General features: G+C 34.3%; 1 protein-coding gene across 1 annotated transcript; it reads left to right on the top strand.

Annotated features, from left to right (window-relative positions):
- The first annotated feature begins 5,722 nt into the window (after positions 1-5,722).
- On the top strand, positions 5,723-9,768 carry LOC131642990 (putative disease resistance protein At1g50180). Its single transcript, XM_058913137.1, has 2 exons — positions 5,723-7,102; positions 7,803-9,768. The coding sequence occupies exons 1-2, from the start codon at positions 6,046-6,048 to the stop codon at positions 9,524-9,526; spliced, it is 2,781 nt and encodes a 926-aa protein (XP_058769120.1). The 5' UTR covers positions 5,723-6,045; the 3' UTR covers positions 9,527-9,768.
- Positions 9,769-12,360: the final 2,592 nt, after the last annotated feature.

The raw sequence follows: 12,360 nt of genomic DNA, 5'->3' as shown, positions 1-12,360 counted from the left end.
CTTAACTTCTCGGAGTCGTGCTCGCAATAATCTTTCGGGTTATGCGTCAAAAAGAAGTTCAGCTGAGGCCTTACCTCGCATACAAGATTAGACAATTATTAGTTGAGAGTAAACAATAAAAATAAATAAATAAATAAAAATTAAAATTTTGCAAAGGAAATAAAATTTTAATTGCAGAGCAATAAAATTTTAATTGACTGAATAATAACTTATATTTTGGCAATCCCCGGCAACGGCGCCAAAAACTTGATCGGAAAAATAGCAAGTGTACTATTTTCACCGGTGTAGTTATAATGGGTTTTACCCCAAGTATCGATCACGAGGATTGCGTAGGAAACACAAGTTATTATGCGGAGTCAATTAAACAAAAACACATATGGTGTTGCTTTAAATGGTTAACGAAATAGATTAAAACACGATATAAAAGCTGAAATTAAAGTTGAGCTTTTGATATAAATTTAGAGTAATGCCAAGGTAGGTGTATGATCAGCCTTATAATGACTCTGTAAAAAGATCTCTTTAACAAGTTCATATGATGCAACTATTTGTCCTTAAGGGTGTTTTCCTAAGTCCTTAGTGAAAACCTTTTGGTTTGCAATCACAATGCCTAAGTCCTTAGAAACAAAGGTTTGTAAACCAAAGATGCAAGTAATCAAAAATATTCAAATAACCTTACGGTATCCCTAGTCCTAGGTGATACTACAAGATTTAATTGTTTAAAAACCTTAACAACCGTAGTCCTACAGATTGTTAACCGTAGATCAATCTTGTTTTGCCGACAAAGAGAGCATTAAAAACATTAAACAATCAAATTGCAAAATACGAATACTTGATTAACGAAATACGATATTCAGATTCGTTACAATTCAAATCAGGGACACCCCCTGGCATTGGGGGGTTTAGCCTCTCATAATATTCAAGAAACCAAAATCAAAAATTTTACACATTACAAAGATTAGGAGAACTCTGATCTTCAATGGTGTCCACCGTTGAATCTCTTCGTCTTCCAAAACCTTGATGAAGCTATCTTTCTCTGCTCTGGAATTCTATCGTACGATCAAAAGTGTGTTCTCCTTGTCTCCCAATCCTCTTTTAATCCCTCTAGGTTTTCAGATCTCAGCCGAAATACCCAAACTGCCCCCGGAACTTTAAAATTGTAGAAACAAAAAAACTCAGAAATTCTGTCCGCAACGCTGACACGGCCGTGTCACTTGACACGGGCAGACCGTGTCAGCTTCTGGTCTTAGGAGTGCAGTTCTTCAGGAGGCCTGACACGGCCGTGTCAGGCGACACGGTCAGACCGTGTCCGCCTCTGCCTTCTTGCTCATTTTTGCTTCTTGCTTCCTTTTTGCGCACCTCTTGGATATGCAATCTTCCTTCAATCCAAAGCTAACCTGAAACCATTACCAAACGAGATCAAAAGCACCTAATTGACAAGGAAAATGCATAAAAACAAATTGCAAACAAATAAACTACAACTAGATAGATTTAAAGAAAACATTAGAAAACAAACACAAAGTGTTACCAAACATGACGATTGTGTGTCGAATTCATGATGAAATTAAGTGTAAAATGGTGACCGATCAGTAAGCATGATTTGAAAGAATCTCAATAGCAGATCCACACGATTAGGATCATTCTCTCTTCAGAACGTATCCAAAATCTCGAGAAGGGCTACATAAGGCAAACCTTCAACACGATGTTGAAGTCGACATGTCTACCAGACGCAGGGACTTAGGATATTTTGGTGTCCAAAGACTTGTAAGAAGTTGTCTCAGCACTAGATGTTTTCACAAAACACCTTCGATAAAGAGGTATTTTATCTGCTTAGAGAATGGGATAATGGTTTTCAGCTGTTTGCAACTCTGAAAACATGAACGAGCTTTAGAATACTTAAGTACACGTTCATAATACGAGTCCATTTTTCTAGGAATAAATTGTTGGAAACAGTTAGCTTCAAATTAGTATAAACAACAAACTCATGCATTGTAATCAAGGTCTCAAAATTCATATACCTCTCTATAAAACTAGAGTACCCGAGTCAAAGAGCGAAATAGTTTGTGAAAAACATGTATGAGTTTGCGTCCCTTCCTTTCCTGTCTTTATGTTTCCTTAATTGCAAAATTTTATTTTAATGTCATTTATTGCACTTTTAGTTCATTACTAGTGCTTCATACCTCTCGGTTTATAAATAATATTGATGGGTAAAATAGATTTTTTTAAAAATCTCGTTACATTGATTATACAGAATATTAATAAATCAATTTGTTTATAAACTACATTATTTACCAGAATATTATATTATTTATACAAAATATTTAAGTAAAAATTAATTTGTCAGTGAAGATAAAATGTTGGATCTTCGAATTATTGAATTCTAGGGAGGATCAAATGCTGATTGCTAGGATATTTTTAATTGCTTTTACTTTTATTTATTTCTGATATAAAATAAAATAAAATAAAAGGGTTAGATAAATAAATGATTTTATACTCAAATAAATATTTAAGAACACAAATCTTAAACCCAAATAATTTTCTACTCTTACAATCCATCATAAAGAATTTTTCATGGCGATTCCATTCACAAGAAAAAGAACAAGATGTATAGTGGTGTATGTAGATAGTTTCAAACACTTCACAATGTTTCAGAATGCTTTCAATTTTCTATATTCAGAATGCTTTTATAATAAAAGTTTCTATATTTCTCGCAGATCACTAATGATACTCATTAAATGGATGATAGAGATTTGTTTTAGGACGGTGAATATCCTCAATAAACACGCTTAAATATCCCCACAATTATAATAAAAAATGAGATGAATAAGCTTTTTATTTAAAACAAATTACATTGTTTACACAGAATATCAAATAGATTGATTACAACGAGCCCAGATTCATCATCGTCGTTGTTATTCTTGGAGAACAACAAATCTTTGTTGAAATCTAGATTTTGTTGCATATCTTGAATGCATCCAACTTCTAATAATTTATTCAAGGTTGATCTCCCTTCTTTATTTAACATGAAGTAACAATGTTTTTTCTGCACTTGCAATTCATCATAGAGAACTTTTTCAACCTTCTTTAACGAATGCTTTCATGGCAAATGTTTCACAATATTTCATTATCTTCAGCAAATTTTTTCACGGCAAATACTTTTACAAGAAAGGGAACAAGATATATAGTGGTAGATGTAGATAGTTTGTTGTAGATTGATGTCTTGGCAATATCATGAGAGTTGTTCGTTCATGAATGTAGGGTAGAGATTCGTTGTTGTAGCTGTGTAACACAATCCCTCGGTTTTGTTGTATTTCTTTTTTAAATAGAAAAATAAAATAAAATGAGGAAACCGCTCTGTTTTAGAAAAAACCGAGGTAATAAGTTTCAAGAAAAATGGTGAAACATGTTTAGGGAATAAACTTCTCAATGTTGTCAACCAAAGAAAGCATTGATGTTTTCTTTGATTGACAACATAAGAAGGTTATTCCAAAAATACAACAACAACATCAACACCATTATGTAAGATAAATTGCAAAGGCACAATTTTTTTTTCAAGATAGAAGAACACAGAATATTAAAAAAAAAAACTATCTTGCAATCCATTCTAAAGAATGATGCATATGAGTTTGGGGCGGCTACATATAAGTTAGGATTATGGTAAAATTTGTTTAACGAATGCTTTTATAATAAAGTCTGATTATTTTATCCCTCGGTTGTTATGGGAACCGAAGGGATAGATCATTTAGTTTACGCATAAAAAATAAAATAAAAATAAAGGTTCCATAAAAAGAAAGGTTCCACTTAAAAAGATATAAAAATATAAACTGCATTAGTTGGGATTCGTTGGGATTCAAAGCATGTCCTAAATTATTTTCATCTCGTTTATATTAAAAACCGATGGAATATGTAGATTTTTTAAAAACAAATAAAACATGGTGCGCCTTAGTATTATATCTAAGTTTTTTTGTGGGTGAGGTGAAAGCTTTATCATTAAATATATTATTTGTAGTACTGCATGGCTAAGAAATTAGGAGATATCATTGAGAAATTTGAAGAGGTCGACCCCTAAGAGAAAAATAGGATTGGAAGATTCTTGTAAATTAATGTTAAGGTTGATAAAAAGAAAGCGCTAAAGTGAGGCTCTATGGCCAGGTATCAGGATGAAAAGTGATATGATATTCTTCAAAAACGAACAACTACCTACTTTTTGCTTTGTTTGTGGAAAGATAAGGCACAAATTTAAAAAACTGTGACAATCTGGGAAATGAGTGGTTGGGGGTTTTAATGAAAAATATAAGACAATGAGATGTCTTTCGGACTCTGGTTGAGGGCATCTCCTCATTTGAAAGTCCAAGAAGACACGGAAAAGGAAACAGGCTCAAGCAAGTGCAACAAGAACATTTTCGAGTCCATTAGTCAAACAAGATCAAACACATCTTGAGCACCAAACAAGACACACATCTGAATCATCCACCAATTTTCCATTCTTTCCATTAAGCACCAGAAGTTTCGTATTCAAACCACCGTTCTCATTGTTCATCTTCGATATTATGCAAGAAATCACTCAGATCTCACCAAACACTCGTGTTTCTCGATCCATCGGAATAAAAGTGTGATTCCGATACAATTCCGATCTTCAATTCATTGTGAATAGAATGAATTTGAAATAAAAACAAACACACACCTGGCTACACTCGTGTTTCCCTTTCTGTGGATATGAACTGAAGCTCTAGATACCAATTGTTGGAGCACAAGGTTAAAGATGAAGATGATGGGAGAGAGAGAAAAGATAGAAACTAGAACTAACTTTTACTCAATTGAAAAACAATTACAATGAATGATTCTCCACGTTGCCAATTACAAAGCAAAATGCAATATATACTAAATTCATAATGAGCCAAACTAATTAAAATCCAACACAAAGCCTAAAACAAATTAACAGCACACACTCTATATACACAATTACTATTCAACAATAACTATGCCAAATATGTATTGGTATTTTCTCACAACAATTCCATTTTCTTAAGTACCAACACACGACACTTGATAAAAGATAAAAATCTTTGAGAATGAATTCATTAAGATTATCATGTCCAATGCATTCAGTTTTTGTGCTAAATTGAGTATGCACCGTTGAGATAAATGGCTAAATGAGATTAAAAGTCCCTTATTTCAATCTAAAAAAAAAAAAAAGTAATCAAGTGAATCTGCTTTTGTCATCAACAACAATCAGAATATAATTTAATTCATACATGAATGAAACTGAAATTAGTCCCCAAATATCCATGTGTATTAAATCAAAAGACACATGAGATATATAAGAATTGTGAAAAAAAAAAAAAACACAATCTTTGTTTTGCATAGAAACATATGTCACAACTTCTTCTATTTCTGCTTTGCAAGAATCCCACCGGAAAGAATTAAGCATTCTATAAATATCATCTTCAACCCTAATTGGAATTTGAAAGCATTCTAGAAGTTAGATCTCAAAAGATTTGTTTCACATTGTACTTTCTTAATGATTTCTTTATTCTAAAATTGGGACTGTCACACTTGTACAACTTCAACTTTGATATATTATTATTGCAAGTGATTACAGCCACAAATTTTCTCTTTGGATTATGTCATTTTTTTTAAGCATCATGTATCAAAGTGTCTCACGGCTCCAAGTTTTGAACTATTCCAACCCATCTCACTCTTTTATTGTTTGATTTTTATTTTTGTGTGTTACTAATTTTTGGATTATTTTGTTGACTTAGACTCAACTACTATACACTGTCGACATACAATTCTAAGGCCTCCCTCCCACATTGACTTTATTGTCTTCCAATTTCTTGGAAGTTACAAGGAACCTGTCTCAAACTATCACTTAGTTAGCTTCAAAGTCAAAGTCAACCTCATCTTCTTCTACTTTCCTCATTCTCCATCTTAAATTGATAGTAGCAATGTTGAAATTTGCTATTAGATTTCTATTATTGAACCAAATGGGTTACTGAAAAATAGAAAAAAACTTCTCTTTGACAAAAAAAGCAACAATTTTGCTAGATGGCAAAATCAATAGTAGACTTCACAGTACAAAAAATCAGTGATTTACTCATTGAAGAAGCTGTTTTCTTATATGGAGTTAGAGACAAAGTTCATCAGCTAAGAACTGATTTAAGGATGATGGAATCTTACTTACAAGATGCAGACAGAAGACAAGAAGATGATGAAACTCTCAAGAATTGGATTTCAGAAATAAGAGAAGTTGCTTATGATTCTGATGATGTCATTGAAGCATATGCACTCAAAGGAGCTTCAAGAAGAAACAACATGACAGGTACTTTTAACCGAATCAAAAGTTTCGTTTCGATGATCAATAGGTTAATAGAGATTCATCAAGTAGGTTCACAGGTTGATGATATCATTTCTAGGATAACTAGTCTCACAAGAAGTTTAGAAACTTTTGGCATTAGAAGAGATAGAGGAGAAGCTTCAAGTTCATTACATGGGAGACAAAAGGCTTTGAGAAGATCTTATTCTCATGTTATTGAAGAGGATATAATTGGTGTGGATTATGATGTTAAGATGTTGGAGTCATGTTTGGTGAATAACAACAATAAGGGTTACAAAATTGTTGCTATTTGGGGTATGGGAGGTTTAGGGAAAACAACATTGGCTAAGAAGGTTTATCATAGTACTAAAGTTAGGCAAAGTTTTGAGAGCTTTGCTTGGGCTTATATATCACAACATTGTCAAGCAAGGGATGTTTGGGAGGGGATTTTGTTGAAGCTTTTGTCACCTTCTAAGGAGTTAAGAGAGGAACTTAGGGAAATGAGAGACGACGAGGTTGCGAAAAAGCTTTATCAAGTTCAAGTGGAGAAGAAGTGTTTGGTGGTTCTTGATGATATTTGGAGTGTTGATAGTTGGAATAATTTGAGTCCTGGTTTTCCAACTGGGAGATTGTTGGCTGTTGGGAGTAGAATATTGGTTACTACTAGGAATACTGATGTTGCATTGCATATGGATCCTAGTTGTTATCTTCATAAGCCAAAGTGTTTGGATGAAGATGATAGTTGGGAGCTTTTTCAGAAAAAGGCTTTTCCTAAATATGATGATCCAGGTATGTAGATTTAGTTGCTCTACTTCAATAATGCACTGTCAATAATATCTCCGAAGCACTGACACCAAAAACACAACAAAAACACAAGACCTAAGACTATTTAAAAAAATTGTTGGACCGAACTGAATCAAATTGAAAGTAAAATAACCGAACTATTATGTTTGGTTAGTGAACCGAACCGAAACTGAAAATGAAAAATCTTAAAAACAAGCTTAAATTTTTTTATTAAAAATTTATGGAAAAAAAGAGTAACGGTTCGGTTCTTTAGTAATTGGTTCGGTTTGGAAAATACTATTTTCTAACGGTTTGGTACAATCGGAATTCCGAACCGGCATACCAAACCAATAGCTTTGGTTATAATTTTGGTTTGGTTGGTTCAGTTCGGTTTTGGTTAATTGAAATGGTTTGGTTTGACTCGGGTGACCTTTTCCTATGGTTTGATTCAATTTTCTGATGGAACTGTATACTGAACAACCCTAATAACACGGGCACTCACATGTCGACACCGGTAATAATTTGTAAACTAAACGTAATCACAAGTGTATGGATCGGTTTCGGACACAACCACACTTCTTTTTAGAGGTGTCGGTGTTACATAGCTCAATATTATTCACATTGTAGTTGTTTACCTTGTTGATGAACCTGGTTTTGTTTCAAATGTTGTTACCAACTTATGCTTTCTTTTTTGCTTTGCACACAGACTCTAGCATTACCACAGAGATGGAGAAATTGGGAAGAGAAATGGTTGGAAGATGTGGAGGTTTACCTCTAGCCATAATAGTCCTTGGAGGACTATTAGCATCAAAGCCATCATTTTATGAATGGGACACAGTGAGACAGAACATCAACACACATCTTAGAAAAGCAAAAGGCAAAGAACAACTCTTAGGAGTATCTGAAGTACTAGCTTTAAGCTATTATGAATTACCTTACCAATTGAAGCCATGTTTTCTCCACTTAGCACATTTCCCTGAAAACATAGAGATACAAACAAAGAAACTAGTAAGAATATGGGTGGCAGAAGGTATCATATCATCGGTTCAAAACGCCGGAGACAACGAGGAAGCTCTCGAGGACGTGGCGCAACGTTACTTCACAGAACTCGTCGAAAGGTGTATGATTCAGGTAGTTGAAAAGAGTTCGACCGGAAGAATTAGGACAGTTCAAATGCATAACCTAATGAGGGACTTATGTGTGTCTAAGGCATATGAAGAAAACTTTCTCGACAAGATTGATTCGCGGAATGTAGATCAAACTAGTACCTCGAAAGCTAGACCGCCTTGTAAAGTTCGAAGGATCGCGCTATATCTTGATCAAGACATTGATAGATTCTTGCCTAGACACTTAAAAACCCATCACCATCTTAGGTCTATACTATGCTACCATGAAAAAACAGCTAGGTTAAGCGAATGGAGTTCGATGAAATCAGTTTTCAAGAAATGCAGGTTACTTCGAGTCATGAATTTGGAAGGAATACAATGTCAAATGGGAAAATTACCTAAGGAAATTGGCTTCTTGATCCATTTAAGGTTTCTAAGTCTACGAAACACGAAAATCGACGAGTTGCCAAATTCAATAGGGAATTTAAAGTGCTTACAAACCTTAGACCTTCTCACAGGAAACTCAACCGTTCAAATACCAAATGTCATAGGAAAAATGGAAAAGTTGAGGCATTTATTTCTACCTGAATCATGCGGTAACAACGCCGAAAAATGGTGCATAGCCAATCTGCAAAACCTGCAAACACTAGTTAACTTCCCTGCAGATAAATGTGATGTTAAAGATCTCATGAAACTAACCGAATTACGAAAACTGGTAATCGATGATCCGAATTTCGGAGAAGTCTTCCAAAGTACTAATGCAAAATTCATTCATCTTGAGTCATTGTTCTATGTTAGTTCTGAGGATATTTCAATCCTAGAAGTTTCTGCAGGGTGTCCTAATCTCTACAAGCTTCACATTGAAGGACCTATAAGCAATTTTCCATCACCAAACCAAATTTCATCAAAACTTGCAAAGCTTAAGCTACAAGGCTCAGGACTAGTTGTTGATCCAATGACAACATTGGAGAAGCTACCGAATTTACGGTTGCTCGAGTTGCAACTTGACTCGTTTTTGGGAAAGAAAATGGTTTGTTGTAGCAAAGGTTTTCCTCAGTTAAGGTCACTTGTTTTGAGTGATTTGCCTAATCTTGAAGAGTGGAAGATGGAGAAAGGTGCTATGTGTTGTCTTGGGAAGCTTGAGATTTCGAATTGTACTAAGCTTGAGGTTGTTCCTGATGGGATTAGGTTTGTTGGTGGTTTGAAGGATTTGGAGATTAGATCAATGTTTGCAGTGTTTAGAATGAAACTTGAGAAAGGTGGTGATGAACATTATAAAGTTCAACATGTTCCATCTTTGGTGTTTAGATATTGTGACTATTAGAATTGTTTGTATCTGAAATGTGTTGTAAATGATTTCGTTTTTTTGGTCATGTAACAAAGATGAGAGGTGGTGTTTTTGTTTTAGTATGAAGTTCATGTGACAAAGATTTGAGTCAAAGAAGTGATGGTGTTGTTTTTGTTTTAACATTGATTGTAGACATATCTGACTGACTAAGATACAATTTAAAAACGACGAAAAAGTGAGAATCATAATCTCAATATTTAATCGCTATTGTTCAAGATTCAAAAGGATTGATCAACAATTATGTTTGATCTATATTTTTTATATATTTTAATTGATTTTTTTAATTATTTATAATTATTTTGTTGGTGTTTGACATTTAATTGAGTATTTATGTTTATTGTGTTTTTTAGTGGATTTAACCATTTTAAATTCTAAATTCTAACTTTTGAAAAAATCACCAACAAATAAACAAAGTAACATCTAGAGCTGTTAATATGGGCTATCCGCCCCTAAAAGGGCCAGCCCAGACGGGTCCAGGGCTTTTCAGGACTGGACCAAAAGGATCCTCTGTAATATGAGCTTGAGATATCCTACCCGAGTCCGGCCCTAGATGGGCTTCGGGCTATTCGGCCCTAAATAGACTTTTTTATTTAAAAAATTAAAATAAAAACTCCATAATATTTATTATAAATAAAATTAAAAATTATGTTATTTTAAACATAATATACTTTTAAGTACTATATTATCTCCTATAAATACTATAATATGTTTTTAAATACAATATATGTCTAAATTGTATAAAATAATACTTGAATATTTATTATAAGAGAAAAACTAATATAATGTGATGAAAAAATGTTGATTATATTATACAATATATGTCTAAATTGTATAAAATAATACTTGAATATTTATTATAAGAGAAAAACTAATAAAATATGATGAAAAAAATGCCCCTACAATATATTAATTAATCCAAATGTAACTCAACAAGAAAAATATGATTGCACTCATTGTGGTAAGCATCAACAACATAAAATCAGCAAAAAGTGTTTGATTCAAAGATTTTGGTGATACTATGAACAATAAGAAAGATGTTTTTTTTCCTTTTGAATAAGACAATTCAATTGATAACTCTGTAGAGATATTAATTATAGAGACGCAGTTTCGAACCCGCGACATTATATTTGTTTAAGAGGGTCATAAGTAACCTTCTGCCTCTTAGCTTCTCTAGCAGCTTCTTCTGCAGCCTTTCTCTTCAGCCTTGCTTCTTGCTTCCTCTGAGCCTTCTTCTGAAGATCAGCTTGAGAAGGAAACACTCTTCCACGAATCCACGCAGGATCAACAGAAGATTGAGTTCTAACAGAAGCTTCCAAGTAACGCTTAACGGCCTTGTGAAGTTCTGCTTGGAACAATGTAGCAAAGCCTTCCACAGGAGTTCTTCTAGACATAATATCTGGGAAGCTTGCAGGAGCAGAAGTTACATCTCTGATAAGTTGCAGCCTTAAGAGATCAACACCATTGAAGACAGGCCCGTGAATAATTCCAAAGAACCTAGGCGTTCCAATAGTCCTTAGAGAGTCCATCAAATCACTTTCTATCAGAATATCTGAGATCATTCTGGCGAAAGGAATGGTGTATCTTGGAAGGTGAGGGTACTTCTCACGTTCTTCATCCCTTGATTCTTCAATAGCCATCTTCAGATTCTGGAACAGAATGTTGGAGATGTTCATTTCAATCCTTCTTCCAATGCAGAAGAGAGTGTATTTGTGATCAGGACTGGTGTAAGAGGAGGAGAACGATTGCCTTCTGTGATGGAGAGAACCCAGAATAATTTCAGCCCACACTTGATAAAACACCCTCAATGTACCGGTTTTATGTGATTCAATACCAGTAGCAAACGAGATTTGTTTTTCAACCTGTAGCCAGTTAACTCTACCATGAAGAGGACAAGTGCATCCTTCTTCATCATCCAGGTTGTACAGTTTCCTGATCAGTTTCTCAGTTACCACAACTTCATGCCCTAGCACGAAAGAGATAATAGCAGTTGGAGTAACGGTTGCATGAGCCCAGAAATCTTTCACAAGAGTTGGATAAATTGGTCCAACCAATCTACCAAGATAATTTGACCAGCCTTGTTCCAAGATTCTTGCATCAGGATGGAAACCATTTGCTTTCAGATTTTCAAAATCCACAGCAGACTCACAAAGAACTTCCAACTCTTCAGTAGGAATGGAGCAGGTTTTCAACGGAGCAAAATCACGCTTGCTCAGAACCAGTTGAGTGGATGACACTTCTGTTTGGCTTGCATAGCTTGATGAAGGATTCATGGTGAAATGCTTAGTTACAGACACAAGCTAGGGTTATGCGATGAATGCAGAAAGAGAGAGACGAATGAAGAGAGAGAGCGAAAAAGATGAAATGAAGATGAAGCGGGGTATTTAAAAGATGAATAAAAGAAAATAATAAATGCAATATGGTTTAAATGAAATGATTACAGAAAAACATGACATCAATTTGCATTTAATGAGAAATGACGTTAGGAGAGATAAAGTGACAAAATGAATTGATTTGCACAGTTACCTAGGGCGACGTCTCCTCAACTGCACGCATGCTTGTCCAGAAATAGTAAACACGTGTTCGTTTTCTGGAAAACTGGTGACAGCTGTTTTACTTTAAAAGAGATTCTGAATCAACTTAGATAATGAAACGTTAGTAATAACAGAATCAGAACTTCTAACTGATCATTATCAGAACTTCTTATATGCACATAATCCCAACACATTTCAGAAGTTAACCATACATAAGATCTTCTCATCTTCTCATTCTGGGCATAAATCCATACTGATATTTTTCAGAATGAACTTAAA

The sequence above is a fragment of the Vicia villosa genome, unplaced genomic scaffold (genome assembly GCF_029867415.1).
Source record: "Vicia villosa cultivar HV-30 ecotype Madison, WI unplaced genomic scaffold, Vvil1.0 ctg.006374F_1_1, whole genome shotgun sequence".
NCBI lineage: Eukaryota > Viridiplantae > Streptophyta > Magnoliopsida > Fabales > Fabaceae > Vicia > Vicia villosa.
This window is presented reverse-complemented; position numbering and strand designations above follow the sequence as displayed.

What these genes read in the sequence shown, in the direction of transcription:
- LOC131642990 (XM_058913137.1), top strand. Translation starts at nt 6,046, where the DNA reads ATGGCAAAATCAATAGTAGACTTCACAGTACAAAAAATCAGTGATTTA. An exon ending in TCCTAAATATGATGATCCAG is followed by an intron (nt 7,103 to 7,802) that starts GTATGTAGATTT and finishes CTTTGCACACAG; the next exon opens with ACTCTAGCATTACCACAGAG.